The sequence below is a fragment of the Aquarana catesbeiana genome, linkage group LG02, assembly GCF_042186555.1.
Source record: "Aquarana catesbeiana isolate 2022-GZ linkage group LG02, ASM4218655v1, whole genome shotgun sequence".
NCBI lineage: Eukaryota > Metazoa > Chordata > Amphibia > Anura > Ranidae > Aquarana > Aquarana catesbeiana.
The window spans coordinates 79,688,476-79,710,984 of record NC_133325.1 but is presented as its reverse complement, the minus strand read 5'-3'; the positions used below and the strand labels follow the sequence as shown (position 1 = coordinate 79,710,984).

Sequence of the window (22,509 nt, the reverse complement as noted above, 5' to 3'; positions counted from 1 at the left end):
GACAATACCTCACATGTGTGTTGCGATCGCCGTTTACGTATGTGTACAGGACCAACATATGCGTTTGCCTTTGCACGGGGATGATTTACATTTTTTATTGGTGGCACACTGACAGATGTTTTTGTGTACTTGTACACTGTGACAAATGTTGATTGTCCACCGGCAGACACTGACAGATGTTGACTCTCCACTAGGTTAACTGACAGATGTTGATATTGCAGTAGAACACTATTGCAGATGTTGATGGGACACTGGGACCCTTGTTGATGGGACACTGGGACCCTTGTTGATGGGACACTGGGACCCTTGTTGATGGGACACTGGGACCCTTGTTGATGGGACCGATGTTGATTGTACTGTGTGTGGATGGTTGCGATCTGTATAGCTGAACACTAAAATTATCAGCTATATGAATGACGGGCTGCAGCATCCCCCTCAACTCAGCGAGAAGAGCTGACAGTCACGTCTCTGTTTACACTGTAAAGGATGTGATTGGACACCTCCATCATGTGATCGGAAGGGCCAATCACAGCGCCCATTTCCCAATCTGTGATGTGCTGTGTCCAAGAAACACAACCATCTCAGGACTGCGCCAATGCGCGTTATGACAGGATGTATGGGTACATCCAATCAGAACAGCAAAGCTCCCACCTGGCTATTTATGTTGGCTGGGTGGGAAGCAGTTAACACTCGCTGATATACACACTGATAACATTTAGTTGTATAAACAGAAGAGAGCTGCTCCAGCTGAGCAAATTAGCCATCCATCCACAGCATAGCCAGGGTTTAGGTGAGGGTGCTAGCACAGCTCTGCAGAGACTCAATCAAAAGAAATCCAGAATTCGCTGCAACACGTCACCTTTGATTCTTCATGCAAAAGACATCGGTGTGATGTACAGTAAAAATTGACATGTTTCGTGCTGTGGTTAGCGCTTACTCGTAACCTCGTTAGTTATATAAGCTGATCCCTGCATATCTGGAAAAAAAAAAAATCCTTGAAACGACCATACAATGAAATATTTCTCTAAATGACTAGTGCTGTTTAAAGTGTATGTATAGCCAAAACGTTCTTTTTAGATTTAATAGGGGAGGATTAAACTCCTTGCCAATTTTTTATATTTGCCATCTGTGTTCTGTTTTCAAGGTATGTCACCTCCATGTCTGTCTTAACCCCCTAAATGCCGCACCACTATGCCGAAAATGCATACGATTTGCAATGCAACCACATTTACTTGAATGGGTCATGTTCAGTGGGCAGTAGTGCAACAAGGTGTATAATTCCAGCTGCAAAGCATCAGAAACCGCTTGTATGTATACATCCCTGGCTGCTGCCTTTGCAGCTGAAGGGGAATGGTTGAGGGGCATTAAAAACGCAGTTCAACCACAAGTTTTACTTTCCCCCAAACCTTACATGTGAACAAGCCCTAAAAGGAAAAAGAAAATTCTCTCTTGGGATCATATTTAAAAAGCAGTGAGTGTAAGAATTTATTTTACTGCAAGTAATTCAGTCACCTAATGTAATGAGTGCTGTTTAGGGTTAACTAAGGGTTAATAAGGGAATAGGAATAGATTTCTTTAATGTCATATACAGATCAGAGGTGACCCGTTTGCTCTATGGATATGTTACACTGAACTACTCGACATTTGCAGACATGTTGTTGGGTGTCTATTTACTCTTCGCAACCTCACCTTTCATATTTTACCATAAAAATGGGTATATTGTTTGTGTGCATTAAAATTAACTTTAGTGTATTTTTCACTGAAAATTTGCATTTGATAAACATGCACTAATATCGTGACAAAAAAAAAAACTGCCATTTTTATTCTATAGGGTCTCTGCTTTCAGAAAAAATATACTGTTTAGGGGGATTTACCTAGTCTCCAGGCCTAAAATGTGCATTTCACAAATTTGGGGTTGTAAGTTCAAGGTAAATTACGATAAGACTGAGGCTCTCAATATCTCCCTACCTCACACTGCTGTATCTTGCTTTTATTTAATTTTGCTTTCCAGTGGTAGAACTGGCTTAAAATATCTGGGTGTCCATATTCCGTCCACATTAATCTCTTTGGATGATCTTAATTCTACCCCTTTACTACATACCATTCGTACGTGCCTCCAAAGCCTATGATAAACTATACAACCGAACCAGGAAATGTGTGACCGTGGTAAAGATGGATGTTTTGCCCAAACTTTTACCTTTTCAGGCCATCCCTGTCGTAAACCCCCCCCCCCCCTGGCTTTTTTCAGGCTATCAACATGGCTATTCACTCTTTTGTATTTTGCCATAAGAAGCCTAGAATCTGCCAATCCACCCTTACTTTATCCAAGGTCAGGGGTGGGTTGCCCTTTACCTCCAAGTGGCGTTCCTCCTCTGATACCAGTCCACTATTCGTAGTAGACCCACTAAACTATGGACTCGCATCGAAGAGGACTTGATCTCTTCAGATCTTATTTCCCTGCTTTGGACAAATCCCATTCATAAGCCCTCTAAAGACCCGCTACCTACACTAGTTTATGCTACCCTACATATCTGGGATGGCTTCCTGGGCTTTCTTCCAGACTAAACCTCCTGAACCCATTGTTTGGCCTTGCACCCTTTCCCTCAACACTTACTAATTCTAACTTCTTTCATGGCAAAGGAGTGATGATCCTTTTTATTGTTTTTTTTTTTATGTTGAGTGGGGAAACAATCTTGCTTCTCTTGGGTTCCCTTGAGTTGCCATAACCCCCGGTTGGCCCAGATACTCTGGTGGGGGATACGGACACTGAATTATGATGCCTGCGCTCTCCTTCTCTCTCTTATTTATGTATTTTTAATAAAAGGCTACTGCATTGAGGAGGTTCCTAACACAATTTGCTCATGGGAACATTTGGCTAGCTAAAAGTTATTTCTTGAGACCCTTATGATCATCCACCTGGTTACTATGCATTTACTTACCTATTGTAACTTTAATTATGTCTTGCATTGTGGAGTGCTGTTCCTCCTCTCTTCAACATGTATCCTAACTATGCCGTTACTGTTGTCGGTTGCCTAGTTGTACACTTTTCACAGGCAGTGCTATGTGTATGTTAACATTACATGGACCTGGATCTGTCTCCATGGCCCGTCATGTGCAGTGTTTTTGTACTTTAACCACTTCAATACCCGGCCATAGTAAAATGACTTCCTTGACTTTTAGGGGGGATATCTGAATGATGCCTGCAGCTAGATGCATCATTCAGATATCATTCTTTGCACCTGGCGATTCTATGCACGATAAGAATGATCATAGCAGCAGTTCCACCGCTTGATCGTTCTTATAGGCGACGGGAGGGGACGTCGTCGACCCAAGCCCCCCCTCCCCCGCAGCCATCCCCTGCTTCTCCGGGCTCTCCCATGCCATCAGGGGCCCGGAGAAAGAAAGAATCGACCGGCGCCGGATGAGCACGATAGAGATGACTGGTGACCAGATGGTCACCAGACATCTCTATGACCCCGGAAATAAACGAAGCCGCGATCGTGGCTGTCGGCATGAGATTGGTGAAATTTTTTTTTTTTTTTTTTTTTTTTTTTCCCGATCTCATGCTTTGCAGCCTGGAGGAGAGATGAGGGGTCTTATTGACCCAACATCTCTCCATATAGAGGACCTGTCACATAGATTCCTATTACAATGGATGTTTACATTCCTTGTAATAGGAATAAAAGTGATCAAAAAAAAGTGTAAAAACAAAAAAAAATTAAGTAAAATATAAAATGATTAAAAAAAAAAATTTAAAATGCCCCTGTCCCCGGTAGCTCGCGCTCAGGAGCGAATGCACACGTAAGTCCCGCCCACATATGTAAACGCTGCTCAAACCACACATGTGAGGTATTGTCGCGTGCGTTAGAGCGTGTGCAACAATTCTAGCACTAGACCAGGGATCCTCAAACTACGCCCTCCAGCTGTTGCAGAACAACACATCCCATGAGGCATTGTAAAACTCTGACATTCACAGACATGACTAGGCATGATGGGAATTGTAGTTCCTGAACAACTGGAGCGCCGTAGTTTGAAGACCCCTGCACTAGACCTCCTCTGTAACTCTAAACTGGTAACCTGTAAAAAAATTTAAGGCGTCGCCTATGGAGATTTTTAAGCATTGAAGTTTGGCGCCATTCCATGATTGTGCGCAATTTAAAAGCGTGACATGTTAGGTATCTATTTACTCAGCGTAACATCATCTTTCACATTATACAAAAAAATTGGGCTAACTTTACTGTTTCATTTATTAATTCATGAAACCGTTTTTAAAAAAAAAAAAAAAAAAAGGCGTTTGAAAAATTATTGCGCAAATACCATGTGAGATAAAAAGTTGCAATGACTGCCATTTTATTCCCTAGGGTGTCTGCTAAAAAAACATATATAATGTTTGGGGGTTCTGAGTAATTTTCTAGCAAAAAAATGATTTTTACATGAAGGAGAGAAGTGCCAGAATAGGCCCGGTATTGAAGTGGTTAAAGCAGAAAGGGGAAGCTCCACTTATCTGCCTTCGCGAACCCCCCCCCCCAGCTCCCAATTCACAGCCCGTTCCCCTTAGTGGAGATGGCGGTGGCAGCACCCGATAGCTGACTGAAAAATCGGGTTGGGTGAAGACACCACGGGATCCCTGGACAGGTAAGTGCCCTAATATTAAATGTCAGCAGCTACAGCATTTGTAGCTGCTGATTTTTTACTTTTTCTGCAGGAGCCTGGAGCTCCTCTTTAACGTGTTGGAAACTTAATAAGAGATTAAACAAAAAAAAGCAAATTTTAATGTGTACAAAAATGAAAAAAAATATTTACGGGGTGTAACATGTTACTAAACCAGCACCTCCGCACCACTTCATCCTTCAATGTGCCAGCGGGGGGGGGGGGATCCTGTACCCACAACAGCTATCACAATTTAAACCACACAGCTGCGTCATTCATTCAGAGATCTGTGAATGAATTCACTACAAGGCCCATCTTCCACTGTGGCAGATAGCTTGTAGTTCTCAGTTAACTGGGAGGGTGCTGGTAATGATTCTTCCAGCTCTTCAGTATCTGCTCGTATCGAAGGAAGTTTGTAGGAGCCTGACATTGCACCTGAGATCTGAGTAGGACACAGCTGCATCCAGGGTTAAAGGCTTAATGCATGTACAGTAAGTGTGTAAAGGGCCAGGACCCGACAAATCCCAGGTGCCAGGTTGACCTGGTGACAAGAAATTGCATCCTGGTGCCTGGGCTGCTGCCCGAATGCTTCCACACTCCGCATGCTTATGCCCTCGCCCCACTATGTACCCTGGTCTCCGCTCGCCCATCTGTGTGCCTGGGACCAGCATAGCAGGCGCTGCTGGGTACAGGTGAGGGAGGAGAGCGGACACATTTCAGGGTCTCCCGTTTACAGTTTCCCCTGCCATCAAGGCCCGGAAAGAATGTAATGCAGCGTGATGTGCATTGCATTCATTTCAGTGAAGCACAGGGGAGTTATGCAGGGTCTTTGAGACCCTGTATGTCTTATTAAAGAGAACCTGTCTCCAAAAACAAATCATGATGGGACTTTTTGTCCCCGATGTTATGAAAAAAAAATATTTTTTTTTAATAGTAAAAAATGTAAGTTATACCCAATCACATGCAATCTCCCTCAAAAAAATTAGAGGCCTCACCCCCACATATGAATGAATGATTTGTATAGCGCTACAAATGCGAACTGAATCGCCTCAAGGCGCTAGATCCGTCCTATGTTGTCCAGCTTCTTAGAAGAGATACGCACATACAAACGTAAACAAACGCATCAGGCGCCTACATCTGAAAACGTTGATTGCTATACACATGTTGCATATCACCATGCATGCCGGAACGAGAGCAATAATTCTAGCACCTCCAGACCTCCTCCATAATGCTAAACTGATGACCTATAGGGGACTTTTAAAGCGTCGCCTATGGAAAATACAGGGTACTGAAGTCTGTCGCCTTTTCAAGGGCGCGCACAAATTTTAAGGCTTGACATGTTTAATATCTATTTACTCGGTGCAACCTCATCTTTTATATTTTACCAAAAAACAGGGTAATTTATTGCTTATTTGTGCCCCCCCAAAAAATTTACTTTCATGTGTTTTTGTTAAAAAAAAAAAAAAAAAAATTGTGCGACCTAGACCTTTGCGGTAATATCGTGTGACATAAAAAAAAATTGGAACTGCCACCATTTTATTTTATAGGGTCTGTGCTTTCAGAAAATATATATACTGTTTGGGGAGTTTACCTAATCTCAAGGCTTAAAATGTGCATTTTACAATTTCAGGACTTTGGGGTTGTTGTCAGTAGCCAAGGTAAATTACGATAAGCCGGAGGCTCTAGTCTCTAGGGTGTCTGCTTTCAGAATATATATAATGGTTTGGGGGTTTTATGTAATCGTTAGGCCTAAAATTAAATTTTCTTTAACCACTTGCCGACCGCCGCATGTACATATACGTCAACACAATGGCACAGACAGGCAAATGGGCGTACAGGTACGTCCCTTTAAATTTGCCGCCATGCCATCGCTTGCGCTCCGCTAGTGTGATCGCGGGTCCCACGAAATCGATATCCGCGGGGATACCTGCGATCGTCTTACAGAGAGGAGGAAAGGGGAAATGCTGATGTAAACAACCATTTCCCCATTCTGGCTAGTGACAGGACACTGATCACTGCTCCCTGTAATGGGGAGCGGTGATCAGTGTCGTGTCACACATAGCCACGCCTCCCCACAGTTAGAATCACTCCCTAGGACACACTGAACCCCTACAGCACCACCTAGTGTTAACCCCTTCACTGCCAGTCACATTTACACAGTAATCGGTGCATTCTTAATCGCACTGATCGCTGTATAAATGTGAATGGTCCCAAAATGGCGCCAAAAGTGTCCGATGTGTCCGCCATAATGTCACAGTCACAATATCGCTGATCGCCACCATTACTAGTAAAAAAAAAAAAAAATTTATAAAAATGCCATAAAACTATCCCCTATTTTGTAGATGCTATAACTTTTGCGCAAACCAAATGCTTATTGCAATTTTTTTTTTTTTTTTAAACCAAAAATATGTAGAATACGTATCGGCCTAAAATGTTTTATATATTTTTGGGGGATATTTATTATAGCAAAAAGTAAAAAATCTTTTTTTTTTTTTTTTTTCTTCAAAATTGTCGCTATTTTTTTGTTTATAGCGCAAAAAATTAAAACCGCAGAGGTGATCAAATACCACCAAAAGAAAGCTCTATTTGTGGGGAAAAAAGGACGCAAATTTTGTTTGGGAGCCACCACGCACAACTGCGCAATTGTCAGTTAAAGCAACGCAGTGCCGAATCGCAAAAAGTGCTCTGGTCTTTGGCCAGCCAAATGGTCCGGGGCTTAAGTGGTTAAACTTGTGTGCAAAAAAAATTTTTAAAACGGCTCTGGCGTTGAAAGGGTTAAAGGATAAGTTCACCTTCGGGAACATGTTACTTGTTCTACCCCTAAACTTTGTTGTTGCAAAATTTTGCAAAAAAAAAAAACTGCAAAATTTTTTAGCTGGATAAAAAGCAGATTTTGTAAGGGTGTATACATGTAAAGTCATTTGAATAATTCTATGTGTCTAAACGCACGCTTAGGCGCGTATTTGATGCAGGATCTATTGCTTGCTCTGTGTTCCATGCAGAAAATACTCCTACGCCTTTGTGAATAAGCTTTTTCTTTATGTAACTTGCTGTATATTTTGCATTTGTTTAATAAAAGCCCCTTTTTGTTTTTCTTCCACATTCAGTACCGCCTGCCTTGTCTAACAATACTTCAAGTGAATCTGACCCTGTGAAGCCAAACACAACCCAGGCTGCAACTACAACGAAAGCGGGCACCACTGCTAAAACCACAGCAACTGCTGGGCCAAAACCCTCTTCGTCCAGCCAGCCTGTAAAGAACTCGACTGCGGCTCCTCCTCCGCCAGCTTCAACCACAAAGGGTAAATGGCCTGTTTGCTGTGTCAGTATCTTAGTACACCCCTCTAGATTATATCCATTCAGACTATTTGGCACACCATCTCCATTTTGGTATAGGTATTTAATCAGTGACTGCTAGAGGATGCCAATAATACAGCAAATTCACATAATATTCTAAAGGATGTAGAGATGGCAGACAGTGATCATTGCTTAGTTGTTGTTGTGTGTTTTTTTTTTTTTTTTTTTCTTTTTTTTTGTTGTTATTTTTGGTTTTTATTTTTTGTTATATAGTTGCCGCGTGTATACTCGAGTATAAGCCGACCCGGATATAAGCCGAGGTACCTAATTTTGCCACAAAAAATTGGGAAAACGTATTGACTCGAGTATAAGCCTAGGTTGGGAAATGCAGCTACTGGGTAAACAATGCCCATCTGCAGCCTCGCTGTGCCCATCTGCAGATGGCGTAAAAACGGCAGAGGAGGAGACAGAAATCGTACACTGTGTTTTAGACTGAGGCAAGTACACACTATAGAGGGATAGGCTTTGTTCGTTTTTGATTTCAGAGGTTTACAACCACTTTACATCTGCAATGCTTCATAGAACTGTTCTCATAAAAAAAAAAAAAAAAAACACGACCCAAGATGTAGCCTGTAATTGTTATGTAAAAAATTAAAACAAAAACGATGCAACAGCAAAACATGGGGAGTATTGATACCTCAAGAAATTGGGACACAGGCTAGAAAACGCATAGAGATAGAAATAAAGATATATAGATCTTTTGGGGTTTGGAACAGCCAGCCACTTGTAAAAATAAATCTTAAAGTAAAAACAACTTTAGTATACATCAAATAATGCAATAGCTCACCACCAGTAATACTAGGGGTTCAGGAGCCCCGGCAGTGTCTCTGTAGCCAGATACTTCAGTCCTCTCACAGCTGTGTCCTTCCCCCATTTAAAAGAGTAGTATGGGGTTGGTTGTGGGTTTTTTTTTTTTCATACTTGCCTAACGGGATGCTGCATCCGTCCCCCACTGGCTCTAACACTGAAAACCGAGCGATCGAACGGCGCCGATCACTCGGTTCTCACGGCTACGTGAGCAGAGTACTGGTGACTGTCAGTCCCCTGCTCTCTGCTCTGTGCCCCCCCCCCCCATGCTCAATGGAGCACTGGGCTGTGGAGGGGGTGGAAGCGGCTCACTGAGAGGCTGAGCTAGGTGCCGGTCCAAGCATGTGGGCGGATCCAGATCATATGGTCGCAATCTTTCCGCCTGGACCGGTGTTCTATTGAATAGTGCCCTCCGTTGAAAAGTACCTGCGCAGTACGGAATGCCACTCCAGCTGGCGTGACGTCACCATAGCACATGCGCACATCATAGGAGGCATTTTTCAACGAGAGATCCCTTTTGACGGGCAGAATTGAAAGCTATGCAAACAGCGGAGGGAGACCGTAGTTGTCAGATTGCACATCGTTGTTGCAGGTCGGGTTTTGTCTGTTGCAACCCGCCGTTCAACACGCCAGACCCACCCTTGCCACCCGACCTTGAACACACTGTAAACCCGCCCCACAACAACAAGGCACAATCTGACAACTATGGTCTCCCTCCGCTGTTTGCATAGATTTAAATTCTGCCCAGAGATAAAACGATAATTCTCCCACTCTACAACACTGGTCCGGCCGCACCTGGAGTATGCTGTCCAGTTCTGGGCACCAGTCCTCAGGAAGAATGTGCTGGAACTGGAGAGAGTCCAGAGAAGGGCAACAAAACTAATTAAGGGACTGGAGGATCTCCGCTACGGGGACAGACTACAAGCACTGAACTTATTCTCTCTGGAGAAGAGACACTTGAGAGGGGATATGATTTCAATGTACAAATACTGTACTGGTGACCCCACAATAGGGATAAAAACTTTTCAGCGAAAGGGAATTTATAAAGACACGCAGCCATTCACTAAAATTAGAAGAGAAGCGGTTTAACCTTAAACTGCATAGAATAGGATGTGGAATTCTCTTCCACAAGCTGTGGTTTCAGCGGGGAGCATCGATAATTAAAAAAACTATTAGATAGGCACCTGAATGACCACAACATACAGGGATATACAAGACACAAGTCCAACCTGAGTGTGTGTTTTTATGTAATATTGACATAAAAAACACACAGGTTGGACTTGTGTCTTTTTTCAACCTCACCAACTACGTAACATCTGCTGACTGCTTCTTGCCCGTTTCAGTCCTCTTTTGAAGGGGGGTAAACCCCTTCAGGAGACTCTTTCCCACCCAATCATTCTCCTAACCTCCGAATTAAAGGTCCCATATAAGGACTTAAAGTGTTTGTAAATGCCATTCATGAAATTTGACCTGGGAACATATATCTGTAGTGTTTACTTATCTCTCTCCAAAGCTCTAAGTGCCATTGCTTTCTGCTGCTTCCTCCCTCTGTTATCAGCAGAGTGACTTCTGACAAGTTCTCCAACACAGGAGATAATGGCTGCTGGAAATTGGTGTTGTTGAGGGAGCTTAGAGATGGATAAGCAGAGAGCTTGTCTATTCACAGTACAGCTCTGCATGTTCCTGCTTTTCTCTGCCTATGTGGAGGGGGGTGTGCTTTTCCTCCAATCAGCTCTCACACAGTGTAAACCAGACTCCACACCCACTGCTGAATGAGGAAACTATTTTTAACACAATCTGCACATTCAAAAGAGTGTAGAAAGGGAAAGACAGCAGATGTGCATGTAAAACTTATATAGGGAGATTTGTTTCATGTCTGTGTATCATCTGAGGCTGTTCACTTCACTGGGTGTAGGAGAGGGTTTACATCCACTTTAAAGTAGAACTATAGAAATTGTTTTCATTTTGGATACAGTAAGGGAGGGGTGTAACCCCTGTCAGATTTTTTTTTTTTCTTCACCATCTCTGTCCCATTGCAGAGATTTCCCTTCACTTCCTGCCCTATATCCAAACAGGAAGTGAGAGGAAATCCCTGCAGATTAAGGGAATTCCTTGGGGACCCCAAGGTTACCAGAACCAGTTTCCCCATTGGAAAATTTTCTGGGGACAACACAAAATTAGGGATTTTCTTTTACTTTCACTTTCAATGATGGTAAACGGGACAAATAGGGAGGGTGAATTTCCCTAACAGGGGCACAGACGGCAATAAAAATTGACAGGGGTTCTAATCCCTCCACTCTTTCCAAAACTTAAAAAAAAGTTTTGCCTTTAGTTATACTTTAATAATTCTAGGAAAGCTTTCATCTTTATCGGTTCACCAAGGACCCCTCAGTCTGCATAGTATACATTTACAGTGTTTACATGTACAGTGTGTGTATGTTTGGATGTATAGTAGGGTTGCACGGATACTGGTATCAGTGCAGATACTAGGCAATTTCGCAAATCTTGATACTCGCAAAAATGCTCTGATACCCGAAGCCGATACTGGAAGTGATATCAGCTTGGAAGCTGATCGCCTCCTCCAGCCAGCTGTCTCCTCTGGCAGGTGCCATCCCCGCCTCCTCCTCCCAGTGGCATCGCTAGTGGAATGCGTACCGCACCCGGGTGACACACCGCCATCTTTACCGTGGGGTAAAAACCTACACCAGTGGTAGAACTCCCAACTCGTCCAAGTCCCGCCTGTGAAAATGATTAATTGCTGGGCCCGTCTAGCAACCAATCAGGTGCATGGAGGCCACGGCATTCAGAGGAGGAAGATGTAACTTCCTCTCCTCTTGAGCTACTCCGCCTCTACCTACTTCCACTGACAACAGAAGTGCCTGGAGTCTGAGGAGATTTTGCATTCCTGACCTGAACACTAATAATGTAAGTGAGCAGAGCTCCAGCGATGGCTGCACAATGAGCAAGGAGCAGGCAGGTGTATTCTAGAGGGAGGACAGGCTTACCCAGAGCTTTGTACACTGACTGTAACTTCACCACACCCACTTGTACCATGTCTGCAGTCTGTGACCGTCTCCTGTACTATGTCTGCAGTCTGTGACCGTCTTCTGTACCATGTCTGCAGTCTGTGACCGTCTCCTGTACTATGTCTGCAGTCTGTGACCGTCTTCTGTACCATGTCTGCAGTCTGTGACCGTCTCCTGTACTATGTCTGCAGTCTGTGACCGTCTTCTGTACCATGTCTGCAGTCTGTGACCGTCTCCTGTATCATGTCTGCACTCTGTGATTGTCTCCTGTACCAGGTCTGCACTCTGTGACCGTCTCCTGTACCAGGTCTGCACTCTGTGACCGTCTCCTGTACCAGGTCTGCACTCTGTGACCGTCTCCTGTACCAGGTCTGCACTCTGTGACCGTCTCCTGTACCAGGTCTGCACTCTGTGACCGTCTCCTGTACCAGGTCTGCACTCTGTGACCGTCTCCTGTACCAGGTCTGCACTCTGTGACCGTCTCCTGTACCAGGTCTGCACTCTGTGACCGTCTCCTGTACCAGGTCTGCACTCTGTGACCGTCTCCTGTACCAGGTCTGCACTCTGTGACCGTCTCCTGTACCAGGTCTGCACTCTGTGACCGTCTCCTGTACCAGGTCTGCACTCTGTGACCGTCTCCTGTACCAGGTCTGCACTCTGTGACCGTCTCCTGTACCATGTCTGCACTCTGTGACCGTCTCCTGTACCATGTCTGCACTCTGTGACCGTCTCCTGTACCATGTCTGCACTCTGTGACCGTCTCCTGTACCATGTCTGCACTCTGTGACCGTCTCCTGTACCATGTCTGCACTCTGTGACCGTCTCCTGTACCATGTCTGCACTCTGTGACCGTCTCCTGTACCATGTCTGCACTCTGTGACCGTCTCCTGTACCATGTCTGCACTCTGTGACCGTCTCCTGTACCATGTCTGCACTCTGTGACCGTCTCGAGGATTATAAAGATTAGAGGTGCAACAAATGGAAATTTTGGTACCGAAAGTAAAGGATGCACTTGGGTGAAAACCGAAAATATATTTTTAAAAATATATATATTTTTAAATATATATCATTTGTATTCCACTTTTCAATATAAATTTAAATGAATATGAATTTTATTGCTGGCCATTATAGGCACCTTTCACTGGTCCGTTGCACTTCCGTTGTAGTGTTAAAAATCCTGTTTGCTGCATTTTTGGTTAGTTAAAAAAAAAATGCACCCCATTGAAATGCATTGAAAACACATCAAGAACATATCAACGCACCCATGCCGCACATGCGTTTTCAGCTGCATTATCGCCATCTTTTTCTCTTATGGGCAAAATGCCGATAACTCCATTTTTGGCCGGTATGTTTTGGTCGCCGAAATTTTGGTGCATCTCTAATAAAGATACTGTGAAAAATATGAAGGCTGCCGTTGCAAAAAAAAAGTACTAATGCAAACAATTAGTACTGCTGCAAAGGCTGCAATACTTTGGGGTTGATTTACTAAAACACGAGCATGCAGAATCTGGTGCATCTCTGCATAGAAACCATTTAGGTTTTATTGCCAAAGTTCAAAGGAGAAGTCCATCCTGAGCTCGTTTGGCTGGTCTTCTCTGGGTCACAGGAGTGCGATTCGTTTTGCACTCCTGTGACCAGTTTTCAGCAGAGAGCGGTCTGAAGTCCGCTCTCTGCTGACGTCGCACAGATCAGTCCAGGCACTGCGTCTCGACTCTGGAAGTCTGGATCCACCAGGTTCCTGGAGTGATGGCCGTCTCAGCCTCCCAGCGAGCCGCTGAGACGGCCACTCCCCGCCCCTCCACAGCTCAGCGCTCCAGTGACAGGCAGCAGCTCTCTGCTCGGGGAACTGAGAGAACCGAGCCATTGGCGGTATTCAATGGCTTGGTTCTCAGTGCAGAGACGCCAGGGGACAGATGCAACATCGGGCCAATGTTGCATCCACCTAAGTAAGTATAATGAGGGTAAAAACCCCCAAACCCATTCTTCTTCTTTTAATTGAACAAGCTGAAGTTAGAAGCTGGTTGGCTACCATGCAGAGCTACACCAGATTCTGAGTGCATCAGTTTTAGTAAATCTCCCTTTTTTGAGTCGCTAACCTCAAGCAAGTATGCAATTCAAGAGTTGTGACTTCACCGCATGCATAATTGCTCCAGATCAGTGGCTGAAATTTTGAGGCCAGAAACAGCCAGGCAAGCTAGCATTCTCAAACAACGGCACAGCTCTTATTTCTTTCTAAAGACCAGTTTATTTTAATGCCCTGCAATGGCACATTTCAACAGCGGATGAAAACTGTTCATGGACATCCCACTGAATCCCTGGGGAGGGACCATATTTCCTGTTAGAACGGGCAAACATGATTGCAGATTGGGGTATTTTATTCTGCTAAACAAATTTGTAGCTGGGGCAGAAACTACCACCTCAATGCCTGGTCTATTCTGGCAATTCTCTCCTACATGTAAAAATCATCATTTTTTTGCTAGAAAATTACTCAGAACCCCCAAACATTATATATGTTTTTTTTAGCAGACACCCTAGGAAATAAAATGGTGGTCATTGCAACTTTTTATCTCCCACGGTCTTTGCGCAATCATTTTTCAAACGCCTTTTTTTTGGAAAAAAACACGGTTTAATGAATTAAATAAAACAGTAAAGTTAGCCCAATTTTTTGTATAATGTGAAAGATGATGTTACGCCGAGTAAATAGATACCTAACATGTCACGCTTTAAAATTGCGCACACTCATGGAATGGCGCCAAACTTCAGTTCTTAAAAACCTCCCATAGGTGACGCTTTGAAAATTTTAACAGGTTACCAGTTTAGAGTTACAGAGGAGGTCTAGAATTGTTGATACCTCACATGTGTGGTTTGAACGGCGTTTACATATGTGGGCAGGACTTGCGTGTGCGTTCGCTTCTGAACGCAAGCTACCAGGGACAGGGGCGTTTAAAACATTTTTTTTTAATTTTATTTTTTATTTTATTTTTCTCCCTTCGCCTTTCAGGACAGCACCTTGGAGAGAGCGTAGCTCCACCTCTTAGACAGGAAACACTGCGTGACAACGCCCCTTTAAAAAGCAGCTGCTTCCACCATGCCATCAGTTTTAGTGTTTCCTCCGCCATGGTGGAAGCACTGCTTGGGGAACCAGAGGGGCTGCGCTCTCTCCAAGGAGAGGGTTTTGGCAGGACCTCCACGTTTGGGTACTCAGACCAACCCAGCTCCTTCCCTTACGTGAGGAGGGTGCTCCGGTGTCCTTTCCTTCTCCGGCTCACAGGAGTAATGGTCTGCCGGAAGTTTTCCACCCGGGGTGTTCGGGGGGCCGCGGTTGTGCTCAGTAAGCGTCCATGCCAGGCCTCTGCATGGCGGCGCCGAATCCCGGACAGCAGGTGATGTCAGTTCCGGTGGGCGGATACTTCCGGCGGGGCGTAGCAGCGATTGGTTCCTGCTGCTGGAACGCAGGAGGAAGGGGCGGGTCCTCTGGCCGGGACTTCCTTTTGTTTGGCACATGGAGCCTAGTACACAGTGCAGCAGCTGCGGATTGCACTATGGAGACAGCGGAATCGTCAGCAGCAATGGCGGATGCAGGCGCCCAGGTTCCCGGCCAGGCCCAGGTAGGAGAGGTGCGGTGGCACCTCTTTCCTTTTATATCACTGGGTGTTTTATCTTTGATGTGGTTATTCAAAACCTGCTGCTGTCTGCTATGGGGTAACAGTTTCCATTAGCAGTTCAGCAAAGGAGTGAGACTCTGGGCACTTAGGGTGTTGGCTGGAGGTACTACTTTTCTCTGAAGCCTTAGTTCTAAAGGACCTGGGTTTTTTCTTGTTTCTCTGTTTCAGAAAGCTACTGCCAAATCAGAGAGAACAGGGAGAAAGTGCCCCTCATGCAAAAATCCTTTAAGGGACTCTTGGCCCAAACCACTGTGCAAATCCTGCATTGTGGATTTAGTAAAAGAAGAATCCTCACAAGAGTGCAAAGAGCTCTTATCTTCTGTGAGGAAGGAGTTAGCAGAGGCCCTAGGGACAGTGCATTCCCTTGTAAAGCACGGCCAGAGTTCCAGCCAAGAGCAGAGTTCTCACTCCAGTTTCCCTCAGTCCACTTCCAGACAGGTGGAAAGTGAGTCGGAGGAGGAAAGGGAAAGCATTCCACCCTCAACCATTGATTCTGAGGAGGAGGAGGTGGAAGAAGAGTCAAGATCATCTAGATATAAGCTGTCACTTGAGGAGGTGGATGAATTACTTAAGGCAATTTATACTACCCTGGAGATCCAGGAAGAAAAGGCTCAGCTGTCTGTGCATGATAAGATGTACCTGGGGCTGGAGGAAATTAAACACAGGGTGTTCCCTGTGCATAAAGTGTTAACAGACACTATTAAAAAGGAATGGAAGAACCCAGAGAGAGGACAGTTTTTTTCTAAAACCCTCAAAAGGAGGTTTCCTTTTGAGGAGAATGAGGAACTATTGTGGAATAAAAAACCAAAAATAGACGCTGCCTTTTCTCAAGTATCTAGGAAGACTGATTTAGCTTTTGAGGACATGGGTATTCTCAAAGATGCTATGGATAAGAGGGCAGATGGGCTACTGAAGAAAGCCTGGGACTCATCTCTAGCTAATCTTAAGCCAGCAATGGCGGCTACGGTTGTGGCTAGGAATCTGGAGTGCTGGTTAGAGCAACTTAAAAATCATGTTGTGGCAGGTACCTCCAGAAAGGACTTATTGGAGTCCTTCCCTACCCTGCTTAAGGCAGTAAAATATATGGCAGATGCCTCTGCAGAATCTATCAGGATGTCAGCCAGGTCCTCTGCGCTTGTTAACTCAGCAAGAAGAGCACTCTGGCTAAAGACCTGGTCAGGGGATTCAGCTTCTAAAGTAAAACTGTGCGGAATTCCCTTTTCAGGAGACCTGATGTTTGGGACAGAACTAGAGACTGTCCTTGACAGGACAGCAGACAAGAAGAAAGCTTTCCCACAGAAGAAGAAAACGGTACAGCAGAGGAAAAATTTTCGTCCTTTTCGACAAACCGATAAGGAAAAGGACCACACACAGAAGAGACCCTGGTCTTCTCAGAGAGGAAGAGGTAGAGGTGGGGTACTCTTTAGAACCCCAGAACAAACCCCTAAAAAACAATGACCATCTAGTAGGGGGGAGACTACAGGACTTCTTACCAATCTGGGAAAAAACAACAAAGAGTCCTTTTGTTCTGGGGTTAATCAAAAAGGGTTATCAATTGGAATTCTCACAAAGCCCCCCAAGTCGGTTTTACATCACAAACCTGCCAAAGGATCGGGAAAAGGCTCTGGCCATGAAGTCTCTGTTACAGGAACTGATGCAACAGAAGGTCATTTCCCAGGTTCCGAAAGATCAAGAGGGGAAGGGGTTTTACTCCCACATTTTTATGGTCAAAAAGCCATCAGGAAAGTTCCGCCTGATTCTCAATTTAAAGGTTCTAAATCGATCCATAAAATACAAAAAATTCAGGATGGATACGATTTTCTCAGTAAGGAATTTGCTAACCCCCAAATGTCATATGGCTTCCATCGATTTGAGAGATGCCTATCTCCATATACCAATAGCGCCCCCATCACAAAGGTTCCTGCGTCTTGCAGTCAATCTGGGGGGAGGGGAGATTTGGCACCTGCAGTTTCGGGCTCTGCCTTTCGGTCTTTCCTCTTCTCCCAGGGTATTCACAAAAGTGATGGCGGAATCTTTGGAGCCCCTGAGACTGAAGGGGATTTCAATAGTACCCTATTTGGACGATCTGCTACTGTTTGCAGACTCAAGGGGTCAAGTAGAGGTCAACCTACAGACAGTTCAAACACATTTAAGAGGTTTGGGATGGCTTCTCAATCTTCAGAAGTCAAACTTAATTCCATCTCAAAGGGTAAGGTTTCTGGGGTACGAAATAGACTCGATAGAACAGAAAATTTTTCTACCCCAGGAGAAAATAGAGAAGATGCAGTTGACCCTGATAACACTTCAATCCAACGCAGAGATCTCTGTAAGACAAGCCATGTCTGCTCTGGGTCTGTTGACAGCAGCAATTCCTTCGGTACAGTGGGCCAGATTGCATTCCCGTCCTCTGCAATCGGATATCCTGATGAATTGGTCATACCAGGAACCTCTGGAGAAGAAATTCAACTTGGGGGCAAGAGCAAAAAGGTCTCTCTGGTGGTGGAGGAACCTAGGAAACGTTTCAAAAGGGCTTCCTTGGGTCTTTCCGGTAACCAGAAGGCTGACTACAGATGCCAGCGCCTGGGGATGGGGAGCTCACCTGGAAGAAAAAACGGTTCAGGGAGTTTGGACCAAACCAGAAGCAAGAAGATCTTCAAATTGGAGAGAGTTAAAGGCTGTTCACTTAAGCCTCCTCTCCCTCCAGGAATTTCTAGTGAATCAACATGTCCAAATATTGTCAGACAATATGACGACAGTATTATATTTAACAAAGCAAGGGGGCACAAAAAGCAAAACCCTAATGGGTCTAGCGCATCAGATCCTAAGATGGGCAGAGAACAATGTGGCCTCTCTATCAGCAGTCCATCTAAAGGGGACGGAAAACACCTTAGCAGATCTCCTCAGCAGGAAGGAAATAAGGGAAGCAGAGTGGTCTCTCAATCAGGAATTATTCGAAAAGATTTCCAAGAGTTGGGGTCATCCCCAAGTGGACCTCTTTGCAAAAGAGGAAAATGCAAAAATACCAGTCTTCTTCTCTCTTCAGAGACAGGATCAAGCTCTCGGAGTAGATGCGTTAGCTCACAAATGGGACTTCCATCTGTCCTACGCTTTTCCCCCGTTCCAACTGATACCAAAGGTGTTAGCCAAATTCAGATTGGAGTCCACGGAGCTAATATTAATAGCTCCTTATTGGCCAAAAAGACCCTGGTTTTCAACCTTGATGAACCTCTCAGTGAAACCTGCTTGGAGATTACCAATCAGGACAGACCTGTTGAGTCAGGGCCGAATTCTCCATCCAGATCCAGCTTACCTCAAACTAACAGCTTGGTTTCTGAAGAACAAATCTTAAGACGAAAGGGTTTATCAGAGAGGCTTATTTCTACCCTTCTTGCAAGTAGAAAAAAAGTGACGAGAGACATTTACTTTAAAGTCTGGAAGATCTATAATTCTTGGTGTTCCAGTAAAAACTTTGATTTTCGTACCACATTTTCAGTTTTGGAATTTCTTCAAGAGGGATTGGAGAAGGGGTTAGCAGCAAGTACGCTCAAGACGCAGGTAGCTGCTTTATCAGTTTTTTTGGAAAGAACCCTGTCAGGGGAACCTTTAATAATCAGATTTTTTAGGGCAATGGCAAAAGTAAAGCCTAGACCTGTTGTTAGTTTTCCCAAATGGGATTTATCTTTAGTTCTTCAGGGTCTAACTATGGCACCGTTTGAACCCATAGAAGAAGCATCATTACGTTTCTTGACGTTAAAGACTATTTTATTGGTAGCAGTAACTTCCGCACGTAGAATTAGTGAGTTACAAGCCCTTTCAATTAAAGAGCCCTTCATGAGATGTCTACAGGATAGGGTAGTCTTAAGGACGGATCCAGCATTTCTACCAAAGGTGGCTTCAGTTTTTCACCGTACACAGGAAATCATTCTCCCTACTTTTTGTCCTTTACCTTCGGGAGCAGGAGAAGAAGCTTTCCATACCCTTGATGTCAGGAGGTGCCTGCTTAAATATCTGGAAAGAACAAAGGAAATCAGAAAGTCATCCTCACTCTTTGTTTTAATGGAAGGTACTCACAAAGGAGGTAAAGCTTCCAAAAGCACCCTTGGAAGATGGTTAAAGCAGGCCATCAAAGAGGCATACATATCTTTGGGTCTGGAACCTCCGGAAGGGGTATTACCTCATTCTACTCGAGCAGTGGCGGCATCATGGGCAGAAAGGGCTGGGGCATCTCCTGAGCAAATCTGCAAGGCTGCCACATGGTCCAGTTTTTCGACCTTCATAAGGCACTACCGCTTGGATCTACTATCAGCCTCGGACCAATCATTTGGTAGGAAGGTTTTGCAGGCAGTAGTCCCACCCTGAAGTAAGTTTCTCGGTTATCCTCTCCAAGGTGCTGTCCTGAAAGGCGAAGGGAGAAAACCTTAGTTAGACTTACCGGTGACGGTATTTCTACGAGCCTTTCAGGACAGCAGCCTACTTCCCTCCCTTGGTTATCATATGTAAAGTATAATTATAGGACCTGGTAATTGTCTGATTATATTTTCCAGCATGTCGGAGGATTTCTCGGTAACAACTGATGGCATGGTGGAAGCAGCTGCTTTTTAAAGGGGCGTTGTCACGCAGTGTTTCCTGTCTAAGAGGTGGAGCTACGCTCTCTCCAAGGTGCTGTCCTGAAAGGCTCGTAGAAATACCGTCACCGGTAAGTCTAACTAAGGTTTTTTTACATTTTTTATTTTTTTTGATTACTTTTATTCCTATTACAAGGAATGTAAACATCCCTTATAATAGGAATCTATTTGACAGGTCCTATTCATGGAGAGATGCGGGGTCAAAAAGAGCCCACATCTCTCCTCCAGGCTGGAAAGCATGAGATCGTGAAAAAAAATTCACCGATCTTCATGCTGACAGCCGCGATCACGTCTCTGTTGACGTCATGCCCGGGCCTCGGATGGTCATAGAGATGACTGGTGACCGTCTGGTCACCGGAAATCTCTATCGTCGTCATCCAGCGCCGGCCGATTCTTTCTCTGGGCCCCCGATGGCACGGGAGAGCGCGGAGAAGCACCGGATGGCGGCGGGGGGCGTCCCCTCCCGTTGCCTATAAGAACGATCAAGCGGCGGAACTGCCACTATAATTGTTCTTATCGTGCACAGAATCGCCGGCTGAAAAGAATATTTGAATGATGCCTGTAGCTACAGGCATCATTCAGATATCCCCCCCTCCCCCCCAAAGTGAGGACGTTTTTTTACTATGGCCTGGTAGGGAAGTGGTTAATAGAAATGGAATAGAGGCGCATCTTGTTTGTAGTCATTGTATGATCACTATGGTGTAGTGTGGGATATTTTCATATACAAAAATGAGGTCAGACTGGCTGAGCTGCTATAAAGTCCTTGCAGATTCTCAAGATTGAACATGAAGTTGTGGCTTTTACAAATTTAGTGATATTGGTGGCAGGAAGAGGAGATAAGATCTGATGTGTTGCTTGGAGCCTTGAAGCGCTAACCCAAAAAATAAATAAATATCCTGTTTCCTTAGAGCATGTTATACAGCACAGTGCTTGTGCTGTGTCATTTGGACCCCCGTAACACCTAAAAAAAACCTGAAAAAAGGTAATTATACGGCGCTATCCAAGTAAAACATAAATGAAAAAAAAACAGCTGCAACTACAATGTGAGACACACACTAAATACAATATAAGAAAAAAGCTGCGCTATATATTAATAATCAAAAAAAGTGACCTAAAAGCTATTCATCTAATAAAATATATATGGACAACTCTTATTGTCACACTAATAGATGAATAATCACAAGTGAAATGTGCTGAATAAACATAAAAGTCAGTATATTGAATACAAAAATATATGAATAATATATATATGATAGAGTCCCGTCCAATGGGCTATTTAGATAGAAATCCCACTGAATGTGCAGTTCTTAGTGTTTTTCCCAGTGATGATATCTTAGCCTTCCAAACGTTAGTGACATACGTCCACAACACCACCGGAGATGTGGTAAAGTGCGATAGAAAAGTTCCTCCACCACACTTGTTATGGTACAGAGGGGGATAAGACTATTTATCTGGAATGGGTTAACAACCACTTTAACCTTTTGTTTGCTTGTACTGTCCTATAAAACTGTATGAATGCCAAGGCTATTAAGCCTACCGTTGGAACGCATTAGGAAGTATTTTTGGTTTATTTTACCTCTTTCTACCTAGAGATATACACTCACCGGACACTTAATTAAGTACACCTGTTGAATTGCTTGGTAACACAAACTGCTAACCAGCCAATCACATGGCAGCAACTCAATGCATTTGGGCATCTAGACGTGGTGAAGACGACTTGCTGAAGTTCAAACCGAGCATCAGAATTGGGAAGAAAGGGGATTTAAGGGACTTTGAACATGGCATGGTTGTTGGTGCCAGACGGGCTGGTCTGAGTTTCTCAAAAGCTGCTGATCTACTGGGATTTTCGCACACAGCCATCTCTCGGGTTTACAGAGAATGGTCTGAAAAAGAGAAAATATTCAGTGAGCGGCAGTTGTGTGGAGGAAAATGCCTTGTTGACGTCAGAGGAGAATGGGCAGACTGGTTTGAGGTGATAGAAAGGTAACAGTAACTCAAATAACCACTTGTTACAATCAAGGTATGCAGAATACTAGGGGTGCAACGGATCGTCATTGATCTGTGATCTGATCCCCGGAGGTTGATCCGTACGGGGCACCCGTGATCCGCGGAGCGCTCTGTGGCCTCGGCCATAGGAAAGGCCGCGGTTTCGGCCTAGCTCTGGAGCGGCAGCCATCTTGGTACACCTGGCGGCTGTTTAGCACGTGATCGCTCCGTCAAATGACGGAGCGATCACTTGTAACAAACCGGCGTCATGTCATGACGCCGGTTCCTCTCCCCCCTCTGTGTACTGATCTGTACAGTGGAGGGGAGAGATCGGATGGCAGCAGTGCCAATACTCTGCAATGCCCTGCCAATACTCTGCAATGCCCTGCCAAT

The 22,509-nt window shown here is 44.5% G+C and overlaps 1 protein-coding gene across 1 annotated transcript in view; it reads left to right on the top strand.

Moving 5' to 3' along the window:
* The window catches only part of TMEM123 (transmembrane protein 123), an 87,041-nt gene that overhangs the window by 28,550 nt on the left and 35,982 nt on the right, over window positions 1–22,509 (top strand). Inside the window, exon 2 of the mRNA XM_073613074.1 lies at window positions 7,758–7,952. Coding sequence (XP_073469175.1) covers window positions 7,758–7,952 — 195 coding nt within the window. The remainder of the gene's footprint in view (window positions 1–7,757; window positions 7,953–22,509) is intronic.